At 53.1% G+C, this 24,126-nt stretch overlaps 1 protein-coding gene across 1 annotated transcript in view; it reads right to left on the reverse strand.

The window, feature by feature from the left end:
- Window positions 1–394: 394 nt before the first annotated feature.
- The window catches only part of LOC133357258 (fibronectin type-III domain-containing protein 3a-like), a 150,657-nt gene continuing 126,925 nt past the window's right edge, over window positions 395–24,126 (reverse strand). Inside the window, 9 exon segments of the mRNA XM_061575112.1 lie at window positions 395–12,495; window positions 13,129–13,265; window positions 15,127–15,293; window positions 17,267–17,485; window positions 19,009–19,322; window positions 19,710–19,859; window positions 22,628–22,675; window positions 22,677–22,742; window positions 23,779–23,951. Coding sequence (XP_061431096.1) covers window positions 12,007–12,495; window positions 13,129–13,265; window positions 15,127–15,293; window positions 17,267–17,485; window positions 19,009–19,322; window positions 19,710–19,859; window positions 22,628–22,675; window positions 22,677–22,742; window positions 23,779–23,951 — 1,763 coding nt within the window. The 3' untranslated portion in view covers window positions 395–12,006.

A 24,126-nucleotide genomic window follows, 5' to 3' on the forward strand; every position in this document is an offset into this window, starting at 1 on the left:
CTCAGGTGAAGAACAGGACTGTCGGAAAGACAGACCTGTTCTTGACCTGATTCAGACGCTGTCTTTCCGACAGACCTGTTCTTCACCTGAGGATGGCTGCTTGCGTTGTGGCCGAAACGTCGTGAGAATTGTATTTTATTATGTTTTATTTTTATTATTTTGTTTTTTCCCTTCTACGTGACTTTACCGAAAGAACCAAGAAGATGAATCCCTGCAGTCACGAAAGCTTTAAATCGAAATGTTAACATTTTGTTGAAGCACCGTGTACTTACATTTGTATTTAATGTGTGAGAGACAGGAGGTGGTCTTATTTATATTGGTTTTAATCCGGCGACGATGATGATGACGACGACGACGCGACCCAGACCGACAACACATGGACCAGCAAGTCAACTCATGCAATGATATAAACATTTATTTGACGAGGCAATAATACAATGTGTAATTTAAGCTACAGAAAAGTAGACTCGAAACTGAATGTACAGGGGGGAGGGGGGTGGTTGGTGACCGCAATTTGAGACGTTTTCAAAGTTGAGTTGTTTTTTTGTACAATATTCAATGTGGCGGTACACGCAAGAAGGGCGCGTGTTCATGAACCAACTTCACCTCACACATTACAAGCGGCTAACAGCTGTGCGACACAACACACATTTAAAACTTGTTTTCTTTACACCTGGAATGTAATAGCTCTTCAATGAGGTACCTGATTAAAAAATAAATTCTTACTTGTGACAATTAAAACAGCATCCTGCAAATCGACTCTCCACAAACAAGAGATTCAAACTGTGGTGGGAGAGAGGGGTGTTTGAGGTTGGGGGGGGGAGGGTTAGGAAAACATTAAATAATAATTACCATCGTTCTTAGCATAGTCGTAATTTAACAACAACAAAAATAACAACAACGCTCGGTTGTCCGCTGGGGTTACATTTAAACAATAAAATCTGTAAATTGTGCACGCACTTGGGACTCGGCGCGGAAACCCGCGAAAATACTGGCTCTTGGCATCTTCGGGAGGCCAACTGAACGTGGAACGAAACGTCGGACACCTTTTCCCGCGCGGTACAACCCCTTTATAAAGCAGCGGCGGCGGCGGCAACTTTGACGAACGTGCACACTCGTCCTGACGTGGTCCATCACCCCCCCCCCCCCCCCCCCCACGGAAGGGGCTGTGGGGGCTTGCTCTGTCTCTTTGGTAGGGGTCTCACAATTCCTGCGATTCGACGAATTGTCACGATTTTCAAGGGTCACGATCCCCGCATCTACTACTACGACTACTACTAACTACTACTGCCTGCCGCCAGCGGGTTCAACCACACACACGAACCGTCACAACTGAAAAGATTGAATGGAGAAAAACAATTACGAAGCCAGTTTATACACGGAGTAGCCTTTTGCGACCAAGATCATCCATAATGGAGGTTGTTTGGGTTCGATCGCATAAATATAGAAATGTGTCGTTGAAACCCGCCACCACCCGACACAGCCAACTAGTGAGGGTTGTCACGTAAACAGAACGTGGCCAATTCGTCACGAGTACAGCACATCCAGAGCTAGATTTGAAGCTAGTTGTAATTACTGGCGAAACGTCGTACTCAGATTGTAAATGTTGTGGCTTGGCTCTCCAACACGCCGGTTAGTGCTGTACTAGTATATTACACTATACACTACACTATACACTAGTGTTGTACGAGTGACGAATTGGCCACGTTCTCTTTACGTGACAACCCTCACTAGTTGGCTGTGTCGGGTGGTGGCGGGTTTAACGACACATTTATATATTTTACACGACCTAACCCAAACAAACTCTATTATGAATCACAAAGCCATCCCCCATCCATTCTCGCACGAGGAGATTTCGTAGCGTCCGTCTATTTGTTAGCTCCCGAAAGCGATCTTCTGCCGAATCGGTGCCTCGTTCCATTGTCAGAGGGCCCTTTGGCCACTGCTGCCCAAATTGGCCGTTGTATATCGCTGGTGGAGTGGGCCTTCACGAGTAAGCTGGTGGTGTTCTCAAAGCCCGCAGGAGGGCGTTTTTCAAGTGTTACACGCCTCGCCGAGAATAACCGTGATGCATTTTGCCATCTTTGCCACAACCGATGAAATTTGTGAGGATGTTTGCTTACTTGTAAAAGTCTAGGCCCTGCCAATGGGTATGTGTTTTTGACCAATTCCATTATTTGACAGTTTGGCCTTCCCGTGAGAGTAAACAGGAGACCCCGGGGTAAACTCCGAGTTCGCACGACCGGGGGATGAGAGGACACTCGGCACGACCACCTCTTGGCCGGGCCTGGAAATCCCCAAGCGATCACCCACCCAAGTACTGAACTAAGCAGGCTCAACTTTGCCGTATGTGATTCGGGGGATTGGGTCCCTTGCGCTCGGTTTGCTTTTGAAAATATATCCGTGAACAAAAGAAAGATGGGCGCACCACCTCGGATCTGGCGAATGCCTCTCTGGCTAACGTACGAGGCCGCGCGCGCAAACGACCGATCCCCCACATCGAGGCATGCATCGGTCAAACTACTGAGAAGAATGATCCACCAATCATTTGCAGCGGTATGAAAATAAAAACCCAGATATTACCATATTCTCCCGGATTATACGCCGCTCCAGAAAGATGCACCAATGATTGGTCATTCAATTTTAGTTTTCATAATTGGGAGAATACGGCATTGGCTATGAATGAGCCTAGATTTGAAGCTTTCGTGTGGTGACTGCAAGGATTCACTCTTAATAAAAATAAAATACAATTTTTAATTATTTTATTTTTAGTAATTTAAATTTAATTTTTTACCTCCGTGACTTTACCGAAAAAAATAAGAGTGTGAATGAGCCGTCTTTCAGAATGTGGTTTCTGAACGACGCTGTCATAAAAAAAAACGACGTTGTGGGAAGATCGAAAGACGCGCGCCCCAAAGTTCGTTCACAGAATACAGCGGTGGGGAGGAGGAAGGGTGGGGTGGGGTGGGGTTATAAAAGCTGTGCGCGCCTTATAATCTGGAGGACACAATCGCACGCCTTTCGCCGCTCCCGATATACAACGGTTCACACATCCGATATCGTGGGAAAACTCACAGAGCAAGAGAAATATACTCGCGCACACCCCCCCCCCCCCCCCCCCCCCCAACAAGTGACAAAAAAATGAATAATAACAAATATTTACGGGACGCATCGCGGCCCAGTCGCTGGTTAAGCACCGCCAAACTTTCAGATCACGGGGTAAACGGGGTAGGTGAAAGCGTGGCCGCGCACGCAACGGTGACCACTTTTGCGGACGCCACTTGCCGACGGAAAGGCCTCCAACAACTTAGCAGAAATCTCCGGAGGCTATTTTTGGCCTACTCTTCCACGCTGGCGGTGGGGGGGGGACGTATCGGAAGAGGTGGGTGAGGGGGGGGGGGGACATACAAACCGCACGGTTACAACCCCAGCGCACGCGTCTCAACGCCGCGGTGCCTATGAGACGCTAACGCCCTCGCCTGGTATGCAGGAGTGCGTGGGTTCGATCCCAAACCCGGGTCGCCAGGTTCGTAGCGCAGCGTGCTAACCGCTGCACCACCGCTCCACACAGACGCATGCGTTTGTTGTCTTCCCCATGCACCTCCGATTAGCGTGGATGGCTATGTACGGTGTGAAAGAAGTTCAACATACATACTCACCCAGAGACCCATAGGCTCACGCAGAGACCCATAGACTCACGCATAGACCCATAGACTCACCCAGAGACCCATAGGCTCACGCAGAGACCCATAGGCTCACGCAGAGATCCATAGACTCGCACAAAGACACAGACTCACACAGAGACCCATCGGCTCACCCAGAGACCCATAGACTCGCAGAGACCCATAGACTCACGCAGAGACCCATAGACTCGCACAGAGACCCATCGGCTCACCCAGAGACCCATAAACTCACGCAGAGACCCGTAGACTCACACAGAGACCCATAGACTCACACAGAGACCCATAGACTCACACAGAGACCCATAGACTCACACAGAGACCCATAGACTCACACAGAGACCCATAGACTCACGCAGAGACCCATAGACTCGCACAGAGACCCATCGGCTCACCCAGAGACCCATAGACTCACGCAGAGACCCGTAGACTCACACAGAGACCCATAGACTCACACAGAGACCCATAGACTCACACAGAGACCCATAGACTCACACAGAGACCCATAGACTCACACAGAGACCCATAGACTCACACAGAGACCCGTAGACTCACACAGAGACCCGTAGACTCACACAGAGACCCGTAGACTCACACAGAGACCCATAGACTCGCGCAGAGACCCGTAGACTCACACAGAGACCACCTCACGACTTCTCGCACCGCAGCCACAACAAATTCTTTACCCCCCCACGCCCCCAAAAAAACCCCACGATCCTTAAAATTTCACATTTTCAACTTTTCCCACACGCGATTGTATTTCTTCAAGCACAAGGCGGCGGCGGCGTCGTCGTCGCGAAACGCAACCACCGCCGTGAACATACAGCGGCGCTCCTCCTTCCGTACTGTCTCGACGTTCGTTGCCATTGCAGCGTTGAACTCTTTCAGCAGCTTCACGAAAACCGCCCAACGCCACTCTTAACCCCCACCACCAACCCCCACCACCAACCCCCCCGTCCTGTGGAGTTGCTACCAAACAAATTGAAATCCCAGCAAGTGCTCGCGATTGCCCGGCGCCACGAGGTAACAAGGTCGCGACGCATCCGACCGCCGCCCCATGCCCGCCCCGGCCAAACGAACCACCCCATCGCGCCCGGTGCTGGCATTTGCGCACCGAGCAACTGGCACGTTTCTTGCGGGTGGCGGAGTTCACGATCCCGAACCGTCGAACGCGCTCGGCGCTTCATCCGTGATTAACAAGTGGGGCCTTGCCGCAGAGAGCGTGGTAGCTACCGCCCGGTCGGTCTGCGTTGGAGGCGCTGGTGGCGAAGCGGAACTGCGAACGGCTCCGCATTGCGCCACTCGCTCCTCACGTCACTGCCGTCCCAGTTCAAGCCCAGGCCGGGGAGAGCCACCGTGCCGGTGTTTGCCCCGTACCGCAGCAGCAGCAGCAGCGGCAGCAGGGGCATCACTTCTTATGTTCCGGGCAACTTACTCGCCACAATCACACAATTGTACAATCAGCTACGATAGGGACATTTCACCCAACATCCCCCCGCCCGCCCCACCTCTCCCCCCCCCCCCCCCCCGAGGCCCCGTAGTTGACTGGGTGAGATGAATCGTCACGATTCAGGCCTTTAATGAAACTCAATAATCCTTCATGTCACCAACTCCTTGTGCATAGCAGTGCCTCTGGTGGGCTTGCAAGGATGTGAAGCCACGCAGTGAGAAACTTTACACGAGCACACCGAAATAATAATCACAGTTCTGGTATAAGCAACATATGCTTCGTTTACGCTTAGGAGGGGGGAGATGTGGGGGGGGGAAGGCGCAAACTTCTGATAAAAGCACACTGCTCCGGATACAAGCACAGCTGGCCTCGCCCCGCAACGAGTCGAACGGAGAGGGGGGCACACAGCTCGCGCTGGGGGCTACTCAGGGGGGGGGGGGGTAAACTACGAGGGTGGCACTGCGGGAAACCCGTGGTACCCCCCTCCACCCACCCCCCCGGTTATCCAGACCGCCGCCACTGTGGGCAAAACTTCGCCGTCAATAGCAGCCGCGAGACACCTTGGGGGGAGCTTGGTCAACTTTCAGAATCGGAGAAAAAAGGAACCCCCCCGCTCCCGACCTTGTTAAAGCCTCAACAGACTGTTGGGGCAAGTGCTGTTTGCGACGGCACACGAGGGGGTGGGTGGCCAGCACACCACCACGCCCGGCCGCCTTTGTCTCCCCAGCGGCGATGTTTACTGTGCGCCGCGCCAGGCACTCATTTGAGGTCGAAGCGAGGGGAGGGGAGGCACAGGGCCGGTTCGAATAACCGTCACGCTGGTGTTGGTGGTGGTGGCCGTGAGCGGGAATGGAACTCGGGTCGGCGGGTTCGTAGCGCAGCGTAGCGATAACCCGCTGCACTAACGCTACCCCCCTTAACGAACTTGAATCTTGATAACATTTCTGCATCACTCACACACACACAGGAAGAGAACACACAACAAAAAACCTTTAAGACTTAACGTTAAAAAAAGAGCAAAAGTGCAAAAAGATAGTGGGGAGAAAAGCAAGGCCATTCCTTCATTCGGTATTGGTGGAAGCCTTTTATCGCGAACGTCGATTAAAGTGGTTTCCTTCGGCTCAAGATACACGCGTCGAAAGCGTGCGATGTGTCCAAAATCAACATGCACATCACGTGCGGATGTCACTCGGCCCAACGGAACAAACAACGGAGTGACGAAACTTGATGGGGGGGGGGGGGGGGCGGGGAAATGAGACAAATCCAAACGTTGGCAAAATGTTGAAATTTACCCGCAAATTTGGGATAAAAAAAACACAAAGCAACGCAGCCGACGACCCCCCCCCCCCCCCGCCGCCCCCCACTCCGACTGCGAAACTTTCAGGAGCCCTCGTGACAACAAAAAAATCTTGAGACTCAGGATGAACGTCGGCGAGAAACAAAAGTCGAACTCTACACGCGACAACGGGGAACGAGCGTCTCATCGGGTCGCGGGGGGCGGGGGGAGAAACGTAATCGATCGCAACTCATCGTTGCGCGCCTCCGTGGTATGGGTCGCATCGTCGGTAAAACAATCCCGTTCCGAGAGATCGGCTTTCGGATCAAGCCGCGACAAAAAGTCCAAACCGATCTGGCGTTCTTTCGCGGCCGTCCAACGGCATTGCACGGGGCGCCACGCGCCACGACCGAGCATCACATCTGCCGTTGGTGGGCACAACGCCTTGCACGTGCAACGGGACAAACGGTGCGCGAGGCTTCGGCACAAATGGCGCAAAACAACACAAACACACAAAAAGGACGGGGTAGGGGAAGGGGGGGGTGGGTCTGTAAAAATCACACCGTGCGTTTGTCAATTTAAATTTGGTCAACGTTCTACAATTCGTAGACGAAACCGCGCCGGCGCATTTGTGCGAAGGTCGCGGAGAGGACCGCCTCGGCCTCGTGGGGCCACTTCTGTACCGGGAGCACTCCGCCCCCCCCCCCCCCACGTTGATTTCAGCGCGCTTGGAACGGAGTTACGGTTATCCTTGCCGAAGTCACCGGCGCCGCGGGGGGGTGGGGTTCCTTTTGTTTTTGAACGCGCGGAGTCGTCGCCGCCCCTCTGGCGATGCGGGTTTTGGTCTACGTATCGCCATCGAGCGTTTGTGAACCCCCTCGAAGCTTTTGACGAGGACTACTTTGCGGCATCTTGGCACGGTCCATAAGATCGATACGCGCGCCACAACGCTCATCGACGGCTCCCGCGGCGGTGAGAGGCGACAGCGAGACCTAACCCAGACAAACCGCGCTTAGAAGTGGCGTCCTCTCGCACGTACACACAAACGCAGCCACTCGCACGTACACACACACAGCATGCAATATCCACCCCGTGCTGTGCACTTTGGGCAACAGCGTAAGTGGCGGCTGGCTTTACTTTTCACGAGACCGCTGCCATTGAAGTCACAATTGGCTTTTTGTGTTTAGTTCAATGTCCTCCCCCCCACCACCCACTCCGCACCTTCCGATCAGCACGGTTGGCTACGTACGGTGCCAAAGAAGTTCAACGGCAATACGTACGCATACAGGACACGGATCAGTTTCAGCAAAGCCACACCGCACCCGTGTGTGTCTCTCTCCTCAACAAAGGGCGGCAGGTGAGGACGCGCTCAGGGTGAGGACGCGTTCAGTGGACAGTTCTGACTGGCACAAAAGCAGAGCTGGGATGATGATTTCGGTCAATTAATGGGATAAATGTTGTCAGCAAAAAAATGTTGTCGTCGTCGCCGATAACTACCCGGGGCCCCTTTTAAATTAATGGCCGCCCCCCACGTCAAGCCGGATGGACCAGAACCTCCCGTCCAGCGGCAGGCGTGCCGATAATTATCAGCGATCGATCGTTCAAACGATCGCCGATAATTATCAGCGATCGATCGTTCAAACGATCGCCGATAATTATCAGCGATCGATCGTTCAAACGATCGGGCTTCCCGACAAAGGAGAAGCCTCAACTAAATCAGGATCGGGCGGACAGGATCCCGACGACCCCCGCCCGACACACCGAAAGGAAACGGCTCCGTTGCTAAACCTCGCTCGGGTCAGCCCATCGTAAAAACCACAAAAGCCACGCGCAAAATTCCCCGCCCGATGTCACTCCACGCACCCAGTCCTCCTCCCGCACGCGAGACATCCTACGCGCCGTTCTGTCGCGTGCAACGGTGCCGCCGTCGACCGAAGGCGGCACCCTCAGATGTCCGTCCTGGGCCTGCCGGCCTCGTCCGGGGGTGAAAGGTAAAAGGCGCAGCCCCTGAAATTCCCATCCGCCAGAAGGCGCTCCGGATTGTTCCTCAAGCGGGTGTTTTGGTCTACTCTTCCACAAGGGCCAGACAATCTTCGAAGAGGTGGCAAGTATGACACACTTTAACCCCACCACACCACACGCGACCTGCCGATCAACTTAACGGTGGTTTACCCATTTACACCGCTGGGTGGACAGAGACGGCAGTGGGGGGGGGGGAAGTCGTTTCACCTGCCGCGCCATCCGCAGATGGAATGGAACCGGCGACCCGCGGATTGAGAGCCCAGCGTGGGGTCGCCACTACCGACACGGTGCCAGCGGCGGTGGCAGCAACGTCGCCACGTCTCTGAAAGACGCGGACGAGGATAAAAATGTAAACACTTCGTATTAGAGATTGAAAACTTCCGTTTGGCGCGTGACAGCAAATGCGTGTGTCCGGTTTTAGTATTTTGTTTTAAACAGCTTCTGGACGAATGCGTGAACGATCGCGAGGTGGCGGGGGCGAGGAGCAAACGAGGGTTAATGAACAGCGAGCAGAGCGCGTCGCCCTGTGCGACGCGAGGAGCAACGAGAAAACGGAATTGGGCGCTCGCAAGCAGAGGACCAATCGTGAGGGATTCGTAATAAATAGCGTCGACGCGCAACCGGACATCAACAACACGCCGAGAAATTGCACCGTTACGTTTCATCAACTTACAAACTAAAACGTGTTCACGGGAGGGTAGTGGGGGGGGGGGGTGGGGACGATGGCGCGGGAGAGAAAACCGGAATAATACGTGAATTAACAGCAAGGACCTAACACGATGGAGGGGCGTCGCCATCGGCCCGACAAAACCATTCACGCCGTTATGCGTCGGTGAGACTCCGACCGCGGGTCTCCAATCCGGCGACGTTTCGAACGAAACGAAAACGATACAGCTCAAAGGATTCGAAAGTAACGCGGTAAGAAAATAAAACGCTTGCCAGCATTCGAGCTTTTTTTGAGTATGTGCATTTATATGTGCATAGTGTATACACAGTGTGTATATTCCATATAGTGTATATAATTTTACATATATGTACTCTGCACACACATACACATGCACACACACACACACGTCATATATATTTTTTTTTACTACGCAGGAAAAAAAATATACCCTATTCTGCCGAGGAGCATATTTGCAATCGGTATGCATCTCTCTCCCGGCTTGTAGATGTAAGCACGCCGTCTCTCTCCAATACCACGGACAACGACCGGCCACCGCGTGCACGGCACGATAAAACGACGAAACAGAAACCGAGACGGGCCGGTCGGATCGTGGAGGAAAAGAGGAAACTGTTTAAGAGAATCATCGCAATTATTCACCCGCGATCCCCATGAGGTATTGGGCGAACGAACGGGAATCCGGACTTGCCCTCTTCACAGATCTGGGAGGAGCTGTTTCCGGACACGCGCCGAGCAAAAGCGACTTTGGCAGCGACGGACGACGCTCAGAGAAATGATCGCAGCGTGCATTTCCGCCACACTGCCCCCCCCCCCAGCCCGATTTTCTACGTTTGTGTATTTTGTAGCCAGTTAGTCATCACTGAGTTAAGCGCACACGCACGAGCGTGCGCATGCGGGACCACCACACCTTTGCCGTGTGTGAGAGGGCGGCAAGCGGTAAGCCCCAAACGTTCCGGAGTGTTCCATAATCAGCGGCTGTAGTCATCGCCGTCATAGTCCTACTAGTGGTGGGGGGGGGGGGGGGGAGCGACTACGTTTTAAACATTTGCCTTTGGACTGGAATTTGGCTTTGCATGATGGAGTAACAGATTTTGGCTTGGGGTTTTTTCAACGTTTTTTTTTTGTATTTTTCTTATATTCTGAAATCGACTTTACACCCCGTCGCCCGAGTTAGCCCGGAGGCTGCCCGAGGCTTTCCCGGAGCGTGTGGCCGCACACGCAAAAAAAAAACGCGCCCTAAGCAGAGGCACATTGGGTCCCTTACCCTTCAAGGAATACATTCAGATACAAACAGCAAATAGATACACACACGTCGGGCGCAGGGGTCGATCGAGGGGAAAGAGAAAGTGCGGATCGGGGAGTAGCTGGCATAAGGGACCGACACCCACAACAATAAAACATCGCAGTACGGTCCAAGGTTAACAAAATGCACTTCCAAGACGCGCAGAGAGCGCTGGATTACGGGCCTCTCCCATCGGACCGACAGCAAGGTGAGAGAGGGGGGCGGTGCGGCGCTCTGCGCAAACGCCGCCGCCGCCGGCTTCTTGCCGAAACCCAAGCGAGCGCGGCGCGCCGACGGTTGTTGTTGTTGTCGTTGTCGTTGTCCCGGGCAAGCGGGAACACACATCGGACCGCTGCCTACAGCCGCCTTCCTCCGCCACGGCGCGCGGTTTTCTCCCGTCGGTGGCGACAGGAAAGAGAGGCCACAGATTTTGACGTCGTACATTTTGGCGTCCCTTTCTCACTCGTGATATGTTCGTACACGACTTAGCTTTTTGTTTGTTGCCGATTGAAAGACCGATTTTTTTCTCGTCTCTAAATATTGGTTCTGTACTGTACTTGATATTTTTAGTTCGCTTTTTTACGTCTTTTCTTTGGAAACGATGGCACGTATTTAGTCGTCGCCCTATAAACATCCGCGAGCACGGACAAGACACACGGCAGCCGCCCCCCCCCCACCCCTCCGTACGTGATGAGGCCACCGTTAAAGACGACAACAACAACATCGCCAGGGTCAATACTGTTCAACGTAAATGTTTGAGTGCAAGGACATTTTCTTCCGACTGCAGCGGCTGCTATCGAGCGCGTAAGTGGTGGCCTCCGGCGACTCGCCACCCCCGAAAAGGAAACCGCTCGAAGAAAAAAATAAAGAAGAGCGCACCTACGAACGCACACAAAACGATACGGACCACGGTGTGCTGACGCCGGAGAAAATAATAAAAATTCTTAAACCAAAACTTGGATTTTTAAATAAACATCGAATCCTCGAAGGTGGCGCAACGCTGTTACCGACGGCAAACTCGCCAGCGCCCACACTCGAAACGGTTTCGCCGAAGTGAAAATTGGCAGGAAGGACGACGTTGGAAGTTTGGCTCGTCCGAATTGGTGTGGGCCCCGAAGACAAGCGGGGGGAGTTGTGTGTGTGGGCGCGTTTCTAAAATATTGAGGTGACAATTAAACGTCGACGGTCCAACGCGCGTCCCTTGTGGACAATCAGTCCCATGGCATGAATGCACGGTACCGCAGGAGAGTGAATGGTTCAGAGAATCGAAGGGAAACTACAAAGTTAGCGCACTTTTTTTTGGAAAAGACACAGAATTCTCAACGTGCGAACTTGGGCACACGTTGTCCAAATAGTTATCTTATTTTATTTAAGATGTAATTGGAACTGCAAAAAACAAACAAACCATTATTAGCACAACTGCCTTGGACCACCCCAAAAACCATCCAACAACAAAAAAAAACAATGAACTCCGTGCCACAAATTAACCGTTTTCGTAAAAAAAAAAATTAAGTGAAAAAATAAAAACCGGAAAAGAAATACGATTTCATCTCCTTAAATATTTCCGCGTGTACCGTTTCACAATTGTGGCGGGGCAGTCGAAACGAAACTTCACATGATGACCATGTGCTGGATGAAGACCGCGATGAGGATGGAGAAGCCGGCGAACGCGACGAGGATGATGGCGGCCCACTGCTCGTCGCTCAGCGCCTTGGCCGCCCCCCCGGCGCCCCCCGCCGCCGTCACGGCGCCGCCGCCGCCGCCGTGCCCGGCCGCCCCATCCGCCAAGGCCTGCGACTGCGGCCGCTGCAGGTGAAAGGTCACGGCGGCGCCGAACGGACCAATCAGCTCCCGCGTGGTGACCCCCGGCGACAAAGACGGGGACGTTGCCGTGGCGGCGGTCGCCGCCGACGACCACGAACACGACGACGACGATGACGACGATGACGACGAGGAGGTTGTTGTTGACGACAGATGGGCGGCTGCCGGAGGGGCTCCCTGCTGCTCCGTGCACTGGCGGATGGCGCAGGCGCGAAGGCGGTACTCGCTGCCCGTGTGCAGCCCGCAGAGCCGGTGCTGCGTGTCCGGGCCCTTGTACACCTAACGGGGGGGGGGTGGGCAAGTGTTCGCAACGCGACGGTCACTCGTCCGCTTGTCCAATCGGCGAATGTCACCGGTGATTCGTTTAGTTTGATTTGATTTCACATGCGGCCGATGAGGTTGGTGAAGCTGCTGCGTTTGGCAGCGCGATCAACAATAAACAAAAAACACTCGATGCATCCGTCAACAGCAGTGGGTGACAACACTGCCGCTGCCCAACGTATAATAAAACCGGTGTTGTTTTTTCCCCGAAAGCTCTCGTTCATAGCGCAAACACTAAAAAGAAGGCCCATTGCCCTGAAACGTCACCTATTAGATATTTTTCCTTGCAAACGAACGCGATAAATTATTTTGAAAAATAAATTCGTACAAACCAGGGGTCGGCAAACCAAAATACATCAACAGCCGCAATGCAATGTGACTAGGAGAGGCGGTGGTGCTTAAATGAATAACGTCACGGAAGCAGTAGTCAAACAGCCGCATGCAGGCTCCCGATCCGCAGGTTGCCAACCCCTGGCGTGAACCGACAAGAAGTGTAATTATTAATTTTATTATTTCCAGGCGAGCCGTCCCTGGCCGCCCAAACACGGTGCATGTCATCTCCCCGACCGCGTCCGCCACACCGTCGCATACCTGCTTGTAATCGGCGTCCCTGGCAGTGGCGAGGAGTGCCAGCTGCAGCACGTAGACCACGGGGTCCGACCGCATGGGTGGCACGGCCTCCCAGAGCACTTCGCAAGCGTTGCCGTCCATCTGTTGCACCCGCAAGCCTGCGCGCGCCCGCGGGGAGGGTGGGGGTTGCACGGGGACGAGTTGAGTCGAGCGTCGGAGCATCGCGCGCCGAGGCGGCGTGGCAACCCTCCGCCTGTCAACGCCGAGGGGCCGCCCCCCCATCCTGGCAAAATCCTCCCAGTGAGCTCCTTTCCCGAGGGTCCTCCCTGGCCTCGAGCTCCCAGAGCCTCTCAACAGTAGCCAACCCGATTTAAAGTTTTCGTGACTGCAGGGATTCATCTTCTTGGTTCTTTCGGTAAAGTCACGTAGAATGGCCGAAACGTCGTGAGAATTATTTTATAATGTTTTATTTTTATTATTTTATTATTTCCATTCTACGTGACTTTACCGAAAGAACCAAGAAGAAGTAGCCAACACCTCGGCCGGCTCCTCCACCGACAAAGTTCTCCAACTCGGTAGAACCCGGGAGAGGTTGGGTCACCCAGGGGGACGTGACAGGAAGTCACGCACGCAAGCAAGCAGGAGCCTACGGCACCGTAAGCGCCCCTCAAAAGCATGTCCAGTATCTCGGGACAACGTTTAGAAAAACGCACGCGCAGAAACAGCCCAGGTGGGAATGGGAATAGCACCTCAGAGATGCGGTATCTACAAAAGGAGACAAAAGCCATGGTAGAAAAACCTGGCCAGGTAAAAAACGCGACAGAATCTGAAACAAGCCCAGCACCTCCATCGATCCTTTCAAAGAAAAAACGTCGGACATCGTGTCGAGAGCTGCACAGCGCAAGCGTGGAAATACGATTGGCCAGGAGCACACGCTGGCACCAGCACGACGACCTCACAAGAGGCTCCCCCCCCACCGCCCCCACCCCCCCCCCTTCTGTATCTTATTATTATTATTATGGCAAGGGTTACAAGCACGATACATTGCGTCGATGGTTTCTGGGCCTTTCGATGGGAGGGGGGGAGAGTGGGAGCTTATGTATTTATGCACGTTGAACTTCTTTTGCGCCGTACGTAGCCAAGCGCTCTTAATCCACCGAGCCACCGCAGTCCCTGTGACGCAGCAATCCATCTCCCGCTCTGGCAAGCGAGCTGAACTCACCACAAGTAATTTTTTGTTATCAAATTGAAAAATTATACAGCAAATCTGGCTGTGACGGTCCCACCTGATGACGGAGACTTGTGTTGCCTCCGAAACGTCGTGATTTTTATTATTTTATTATTTATTAATTTTAATTTCATTTTTTACCTACGTGACTTTACCGGAAAAAAAACTAAGAGTATGAACAAGTATAACCCGTAAAAACAAAGTTTTTCACTATAAATCCTTTATATACGTGGCGGCTAGAGTCCTCTCGTCCTCTGGCTTGAGATGGCTGCCACCTATGGGTCAGATGATTGCCTGCCACCATTAAGCAATTCACCATTTTTTACCTACGTGACTTTACCTAAAAAACGAAGAGAACGGAAATCGTGTTCGATATAGTCACAGTGCATATAGAAACCATCAGCAGTGTACCTTCAACAAGATAACAATATGTGGGGGGGGGGGGGAGGGGGGCGATAAGCAAGGGATGAAGTAACCAGCATTCTAAGGGGAGATCAGGGGTGTGTGTGTGTGTGTGGGGGGGAGGAGCGGCGGGTGGCTAAAGCACAGCAAGTTGGTACATTAGGGGGCACAGGTGGTGCATCAGCCAGTCATCTCGTTCATCTCGGTCAGTCGACCCGTGGCACCTGGGTCTGCCCCGTGACCTCCTGCCAGCGGGCGTTCGACACTTCACGTGGCCTCAAGATGCACATGGCCTGGCACAAGCGTCGTGGTGACGTCACCGCCACTTAGTGGCGAATGGCGGTTGTTGAGGAGCGGCGGGGGGGGGGGGGGTGGACCGTTGTCCGCACCTTTGACAGCGGGCGGCAGCAGACGCGTGGTACGGAAGGTGTGCGTCTCCGAGAAGGGGCCGTCGCCGGCCTCGTTCGTGGCCTGGATGCGGAAGGCGTAGGCCGTCCGCTCGCTCAGACGCTGCACCTTGAACGTGTGGCAGCTCCCCGTGTACACCGCCGTGAAGCTGGCGCGCGCGGACGCAGAGCAGAGAGCGTCACGAACAACCCCAACTCCCTTCTCGCGTTTGTCTCTCTCCACGTGAACCCTTAACTCAAGCCCCCCCTACCAAACCCCTCCCCCCACCCCCCTCCAAAGCTATTTTTTCACAATCCATCGGCCGCATGGCCTTCCTGGATCGGCAGTTCATCGGCAGATGACGCGACACGTGTGCATCGTCAAAACTACACGGGAAGAAAAATTCAAATCAAATCACTTTATCGGTGTCGAGGCTCCCAGAGAGACCATGCGAGAGGGCGTGTGGCACAGTTTGGCGCCAGCTGAAGTATTAAAGCTCTGGTCGAGCAGTTAGAACTACAATGCAGACTTGATGCCTTGCAAAAGTTATCTATTTGGTATTTGAACATATTAGCACCTCTTTTAAGGCCCGTTTTACTTTTCTGCTCTTTAACAGGCAGTCCAACGGCGGAGCGAACGGCTCGCAATCGCCGGGTTGCGAGTTCAAATCCTGATTGTGGTGGTGAGGTGGTGGGGGGGTGCTGATCCTGGCCACATCAATCCCTCTGCGGTCAAAAAACAACGAGTGCCACTTTGTGGGGAGGTCATCAGCGGCTGCCGTACGATGGACTCGCCCCCCCCCCCCCCACCTAAAGGAACGTTGAATGTCCACCACTGCCTCAGGGCTGTAAACGGGAGATGAGCCACCAGCTTTCGATGCTCGCTTTGAGCAACACACATCCCTGATGTGATCAGACAAACAGCAATGGAACGAGCGTGGATATTTCGTTTCAATCTCCAGCCATGTTGAAAGGCACCCCCGCCCACCCTCCCCCCCCCCCCCCTCCTCAGGGCTCAATGTCTGGGTCGGTTGTTGTTGTTTTCACTGTGCGAATTATTTCGGTTACAAGTACATCGTCAACTGCGCGGCTACGGGGCGCGCCGGTTGCACTCCGAAGGAATGCAAGGCGCCTGGTCACGATGCCGATTCGACGTCGCGCACAGACTATTCTCCATTTCGCCCGCGGGATGTTTGTCCCAGGAGCAATTCATTACATTCCGCTCGCCCCGACGCAATCAGCTGGCTCAACCACCTCGACACGTAACATTGCAGTTGTTGCTCGACACCAACGTCAGCCGTTCGAAACAGATGCTGCAGGTTTATTTTGTTGAATCAGTGAGAGCTCAATCTGTGCACCCCCTCTCCTCCTTCCGATGTTATGAAGCCACTGGAGCAATGCACTGTTAAATCAAAATATTTTAAACAAATTTTTCTAAAAAGTCGCATTTGTGTTTAGTTTGTTGTCCTTCCCCCGCACCTCCGATTAGCGCGGTTGGCTTACGTACAGTGCGAAAGAAGTCCAACATACCTACCTACATGTCACGGGGGCAGATAGAGAAGTGGACAAAGATACAGAAAGACGGACGGACAGGGCTAATGCATCAAACGGTTTCAACCTTAGTTGGTAAAAGTGAAACAAAACAGGGTTTTAGTGATGACGTTGTTCAAGCCGGATTTCACAGCTGGCCACCCACACCTGTTCTCACCTGTGTACAGGAGTTGACCTTTGTACATACGGTGCCACGGTGGCTAGGAGATGTTAACTACCTCGCCTGGTATACAGGAGGTCGTGGGTTTGATCCCTACCCAGACGCCTGCTGCTGTATATTTGGAGCTTGCATGTCTCTCTCTCGCCGTAGCAGAGTGGATTTTTCTCCGCGTCCTCCGGTTTTCCCCTCCCACGTTCAGAATCGACGCCACGTGTTTAAGAGTACTCGGCTGCTCCAAATTTCCACACAACGATTAAGCCCACCTCGTTGTGCTATCATATGTGGTGGCCAGGTCGCTTCTGAAAAGAGCTGGTAAACTGAAGGGGGGCCCCCACCTTAACCTGGCGAAATAAAAAACATCGTTCCAATAGTTTTTAATCGGCCGACTCATCACGCATCGCACTGCCACCGCCGCCGCCGTCGCCATCTCACCATCCGGCGCGGTCCTCCATCTGCAGGCTGTAGACGACCGAGTCTGCGGCGGCCGCCCTGGAGGAAGCGCCGCCCTCCCCCCACTTGAGCTTCAGGCTCTGGGGGCCGTAGGCCGAGCACTCGAGGCGCGGCGGCTCGGGCGGCAGCGGCTTGGTCTTGGCTTTGACCGCTTGGCTGAACGGGCCCGCCCCGACCGCGTTCACCGCCTGCACGCGTATCCTGCGCGGCAAGCAGCGGCGGCAGAGGAGGAGCGAGGGGTGGGAGTTGGCGCGCGTCCGCCGAGAGCTCGCAGCCGGGCAATTAACGCCGGACTACCGACGATGCCCCGCATCACGGAGCAGAAAAATGCGAATAAAGGGCCGGTATTTAATCAGTGGCAATCACCTCCTATGGAGACATCTGTCAAATAGGGGCACAGCTGGAAAGGACAGCAATAAATGTCGACCGTGGACAGGTAATTAAAGACAGACTGGGCTCTATGTCAGGTACGCGTGCTTCTGGAATACTGAACTTGCCGACTTGCTTAGAAAAAGCAACTTACCAAAAACGTGTCTAAATGATAACTTTCTTTTAATAAGCGTGTGTTTTTCCTGCTATGATGCAGACATTTACGAAAACATTACAGAAGCCAAAAAAATCTGGAGTGCGCGTGGTCCACGCTAAATTATATCCGCACAAACCATGGCAGATGCGGATACCCGATGGGCAAATTAAAAATGAATAGTGCGACTGTCTGTGGTCATTCAGAACAGATCGTGCAACGTATAACGACGCAACGCCCCGATCCACAAATACGAATGACACATCACAACAATATCACTCCGCTGCACCCAATGCACTGATCTGGCTCGACGACTACTTGAATGTGAAATTGCAGTCGTCCCTCTGCAGCTGCATCAGCGGCTATACAAAAGGAAAAGATTAGCATTGCTGGAGTGCTCCAAATTGGTGTCATCTTGGCAGACGGAAATTTCTACCGCAATTACTCACGGGGAGCTCCGGATCACCGGTGCTTAAGGCCCCAGCTTGCCGGGCTCCCTCCTACACAACGCTTTGCTAACGCGCGCTCGTGTCCGTGAGCTTTGCTAACGCAAGCTCGTGTCTAAGAGCGGAGGCCGAGGAGACGGTCGTGCTGCGTGTGCAGCGATTGTTTCGCTTGCCGCGCCGCGGCGAGTCCGCGTCGTTTTGCTTTTGCCGTTAAGGCATTGCCCATTGATAGCTTCTGGTGGGGGGGGGGAAGCAACGATTGGAGCCAATTAAAACGAAGCGTTGTTGATATGAGAAATACGGAGTGTGATAAGAAACTGTGAGTAGTGTTTTGATTTAAAGCTTCTTTCGTGACTGCAGGGATTCATATTCTTGGTTCTTTTCGGTAAAGTCACGTAGAAGGGAAATAATAAAATAACAAAATAATAAACCAATAAAAATGTTATTAACATTATTTTATTATTTCCCTTATACGTGACTTTACTGAAAGAACCAAGAATATGTGAGCAGTGTATTTGTGTCGCCTTAGGGCACTGTATACCGTGAATTCGTAAGCATCAAAACAACCTTAAGATTTGAAATTAGCTTACAATTTAAAACGAACACATTATTTTGTATTTATGTGTATGTATGGCATATTGCAAAAAAAGACAATTTCTAAGCTTTTTTTTTTACGCAATCACCGCAAACTTTCGTCAACGTTTACGTAAAAAAACCGTGCGCGGCGGCGGCAGCTGCGGTGGCGTCGTCACCACCTGTAGGTGGTGTCGGGCGCCAGGTTGCGGATGACGTGCCGCCGGGCGGCCGCTCGCTCCGTCGCCACTGGCTGCCGCTCGCCAAAGTCCACGTTGTAGGCCACGATCTCGGAGCCGTGGGAGCACGGCTCGTCCCACGCCACGGCTAAGCACGACGACGGGCAGAAGGCGGCGGCGGCGGCGTTGGACTCGGCGAGGCCCGAGTCGCCGCCGTCCTGCAGGACGCGCACGCAGCTCACGGCCGCCGGCGCCGAGGGGGGCGTGCAGGCCGTGGCGACGGCACTGAAGTGCCCGGCGCCGGCCGAATTCACCGCCTGCAGCCACCCGACGAGACGACGAGACGAGCGCACGGAGCGCGCCGGGCGCAAGCGTGTTATATGCGTGCGATTGATATTATTGCGGGTCGCTGGTAAACTGGAGCGGGTGGTACGTGACGAGCAGCAGCAGCAATAATTACGATGACGATGACACGTTTACAATGCGCGTGTTATTTCACGAAACGCGGAGACACAGTTCAAAGTCCCTTGTACGCAAGCCCGAGGACAGTTGGGATGCTGAACTGGTGGGAGCCTGGACAGCCGAGAGCCCGAATGGAATTTCGAAAATGACGACCCAACTCCGATCGACGGAATTTCTCAACGCCACCCCCACCCCCCGGCGCCTCGCTACGTCTGCGCGTACACACGCAGCGCCGTGCCCACCTGCACGCGGCAGAAGTAGAAGGTGGCCGGGGAGAGTCCCTTGAGCTCGTAGCTCTGCGAGCCACCGGCGTACGCGTGCTGCAGCGAGCCCTCCTCGCACCCCCAGTCCAGCCGGTACTCCGTGACATCCGCTCCGTTGTTAAAGGGACTCTGGCGAGAGGACGGATTCATTCGCACAAACGCACGCCGGGTTGGCAGCGGATGCAGCGTGGGGCCGAGTCGGCCGATTGCTTTCGTCCACGTTTCCTGCGTATCCATGCTCACGGCAGACTCGCCGATGTGAAACTGCACACAATTTCTTGAGCAGGGTTTATAGAACATTCAGTTACAGGAAATCAGTTTTGCATACGCGATGACCTTACAACGTAATATTTGTCACATCTCGGCTATTTCTTTTTCATCGTTATGCCCATTTCAATTGATTTGGCAATGACCATGTGAATGATCAGATTGGCGGCATTCAGGCCCAAGTGACGAACAACGTTAACACGGTGGTATGCCGCTCTCAACCCCCTAGTCAGCCCCTGGTGTTGACGCAAACTGTGCGGTCTGTAGTCTTAGTCGCAGCTCAGCTCAGGCTTGAGGTGCCCGGTGACTCCCGCGGATGCCTCAGAGGAGCAACTCAGCCGTGGCGTGGCTCAGGATCGACTCCGTGGAAATCCTGACCATGGCAGGGACCGCACTCAAGAGCCGGCTCGGGTTAAACGCGTCGGTGGCGGCTTTGAGGCGGCTCACCTGGGCCAGGGCCAAGCGTAGAGGCGAGCCGTGACTAATATATGGGCCTAGGAATCCCAAAGGTGCCGCCTTAGTCTGCCTCCGAGCCGGAGACATACACGCAGACCGATACGCATCGTCAAGGTGTTTTATTCTGGCTTAATGAGCCCCAAAGGGCGTAAACAATGAACCGCAATCTCGAAGTTGCCTTCGTCTCGCCCGATGAGCCTTGGACATTCACAGTGAACCCTAAAATTATTTGAAATACATCTTTTGCTCAAAAGAGGCCGGCTCATTTTTCTGACACAGCTGAACCATTTTGTACGATTCAGAGAGGGGCGGGGGAGGGGAGAGGGGCTCAGGAGAGCCCGCAACATTAAATACACAAGAAATAATCCGCGTTGTGAGCCATCGTTCTTTTGACAACTTAAAATCGCAACAACTTCTATAACACCGTGGAGGCGAGCAGCCATCGCAAGGGCACGCGTACACGTGCGTACGCTTGTACCAATCAGCACGGCTCTGGTAGACAAAGCGATGAATATGTCCCTCGGTCGTAAGTGGAAAAAGCTTGATGCAGGAAATTCTCAAAAAGCAGCCAAATACCCGGAAAACCGCACTCATGTTCAGCTACTTGACTCTCTATTGTTACCTGAAGTCATGAATGACAATCTAAACGCAACATACAAGTGCAATTATAATGTGAAAGCGACCCACGGCGCTCATACATTGAAGTCGATTATTGTATTTCATTTATGAAACACTTTATTAGCTGCAGCCTTGACCAGTAGAAACAGATATTTAGTCGCAAAAGGTCTTCAAAAAAGAAAGTGCACAAAAACACATCCATAGCGCAGACGTAATAAATTCGCTTTTCAAAGAATCCTCCGAGCCAGCATGTTTCCAGGAAACGTTACCGACGGGTCTATAACGAGCGTTACTGGAAAACGATAGCGGAGAGAGAATTACTCGCAACCCTCGAGGAACACGGGGATAAATTAGTGGGAATTTAATGAACCTGGACATTGTTGCCAACAGCGGGAAATCTATGGACGTACAGCTCGCGCGTGTGTCCGCCCGTCACGCAACTGCACCTGCCCACACTGTGCGTGGAGGACACATACCGCGCAACCAAAACCATGCTCCTCTTGCCGAGAATTTGTAGAAAAAAAAAATCGCCGACCTTTCCCAAATTAACATTTTGAATCCGCCCCAAATTTCTAAAAAAATCGTCCAATAATCAAAAAAAAATGAGAAAAAAATTATTTGCATTTTATTATTTGGTAGAATCTTCCAGAAGGTGGGTTCCCCACGATGTCATCGCCCCTCAAGCCAGCCCTATTTGGCTTCGCCGCGGTGATGTCGTCACCCAATAGGGTTACAGGACCATGGGACCTGAATTTCATTCACGTGTGTGCAGTTGACGGCTCCGCTTTAAGTTATCAATGCGTTGCTCGTATGTGATGCGTTCTATGAGCCTTGCATTTTGTGTGCCGGTTGTACCCCATGTTGATGCATGACCTTGCCATTTGGAGCTTGATCATGTACAGTTGTTTTTGGATTGCCGAGTAGATTTTTTCAGTTGCTGTAGTAACCAGGTTTCCTATGGTGTAACCATGGTCCCCCATCAAAAATTAGCATGTATTGCCCAATGGCTTGTACGTATGCGTACGTTGAACTCCTTTTGCAGCCGTACGTAGCCAACCCGTGCTAATCGGAGATGCGGTAGAAAGACAACAAACGATGGGGCTAAATTGGAGGTGGGGGGTTTTACCCGTGCAAAATAAACCCCGAGTTTAACACGTAGCATTTCGCGACCAATATTATTCATGAAGCGCTTTTTTTTTGTAAAGATCGCGTCAATATAAATGCGTGTCGTTAAACCACCACCACCACCACCACCATCCGACAGCGCCAATGAGTAAGGTTCGTCACGTAAACAAAACGTGCCAACTAGTTACTAGTTCAGCACTAACCGGTTGTGTGTTGGGAGAGTTAATCCCACAACATTTACAATTCCAGCACTGTGACGTTTCACCGGTGATTACCGAAACCACGTAAACGCCACGAAACGCGGTCGTGGGCAAGGGCGATTCGTTCGTGGGTGCTGACGCGAGGAAGTGAGTTTGGGGAAACTGCGGCGTGGCGTATACGAGGCGGTGGGGGAAGGGGCTCTCGTGTACCGAGCGCGGCTTGACACTCACCTCCCAGCTGACGCTTGCCAAGGTCGCGCTTCTGCAGGTGATGGTAGGGCGGCTGACATTGCTCCGGAACGCCGGCTGCTGTGTTCATCTCCACGGGCTCCGAGTAGGGTCCGTACTAGATAGCGGACGACATGCGGGAGCCCCGCAGGCCGGGGGGGACGGGTTAGCGACATCGACTGAGCCCATCGACAGCCCCCCCCCCCCCCCCCCCCCCCGCAAGCAACCCGACGGATCGTCGCGACTGAGGGTCGCTTTCGATTTACGCATCGTTTCTCTTCGCAGTCTCTTTTCTCGTCGGCATCGTTTCAGCTTTTTTTTTCATTTAACAAAAAAAGTGTAAACTGAATACATATATAAATCACGTATAATTTACATAATATCGATTCTCACATGCAAGGTGCAATGCATGTGTCACAGGCACGAGGATTTATCTCCATTGGGAAACAAACAAAAAAACCTGTGCATCGCTTGTTGTTCCATGCCGAACCACATGACAAGCGCAGTGTCACCTGACATACGCAGTCGTATGTATGTTGAACTTCTTTCGCACCGTACGTAACCAACCCATACTAATCGGAGATGCGGGGGAAGGACAACAAACTATGGGTCTCTGTGAGAGTCTGTGGGTCTCTGTGAGAGTCTGTGGGTCTCTGTGCGAGTCTGTGGGTCTCTGTGTGAGTTTGTGGGTCTCTCTGCGAGTCTGTGGGTCTCTGTGTGAGTCTGTGGGTCTCTGTGTGAGTCTGTGGGTCTTTGTGTGAGTCTATGGGTCTCTGTGTGAGTCTATGGGTCTCTGTGTGAGTCTATGGGTCTCTGTGTGAGTCTAAGGGTCTCAGTGTGAGTCTATGGGTCTCCGTGTGAGTCTATGGGTCTCTGTGTGAGTCTATGGGTCTCTGTGTGAGTCTATGGGTCTCTGCGTGGGTCTATGGGTCTCTGCGTGAGTCTATGGGTCTCTTTGTGAGTCTGTGGGTCTCTGTGTGAGTCTGTGGGTCTCTGTGCGAGTCTGTGCGAGTCTATGTATGCACGCATGTTGAACTTCTTTCACACCGTACGTAGCCAACCCGTGCGAATCGGAGGTGTGTCACGCTCTATGAATGCCGTTCGTTTATCATTCAACTCTGGGTGGGGGGGGGGGGGGGGGGGTAGGTCCTCACCCCGGCCTTGTTGGCTGCTCGCACTCGCAGCGTGTACGAGCGCCCGGGCAGCAGGCCTTGCACTGTGCACTCCAGCTCAGGGCCCACAAAGGCCTCCCGCGGCTCCACGTTGGGCCCACCGAGCTCCACGGTGTACTCCGCCACAGGGCAGCCTCCGTCCATGGCTGACGGGCCTTCACGAAAACAGCAACACAGCAACGCCTCTCGTTTAGCCGTACAGATCGCCGGGCAAATGTGATGCACGGCTGAAGCTCCGTTACCCGCCACTTTGCACTATCCGGGATGCCCTATTAACCGGCATCGGTCATAATGAATCTTACTTCACGTATCTGGAAATGTTGTCGACAG

This window comes from Lethenteron reissneri, chromosome 57 (genome assembly GCF_015708825.2).
Source record: "Lethenteron reissneri isolate LAM-NWPU_2019-01 chromosome 57, ASM1570882v1, whole genome shotgun sequence".
Lineage (NCBI taxonomy): Eukaryota > Metazoa > Chordata > Hyperoartia > Petromyzontiformes > Petromyzontidae > Lethenteron > Lethenteron reissneri.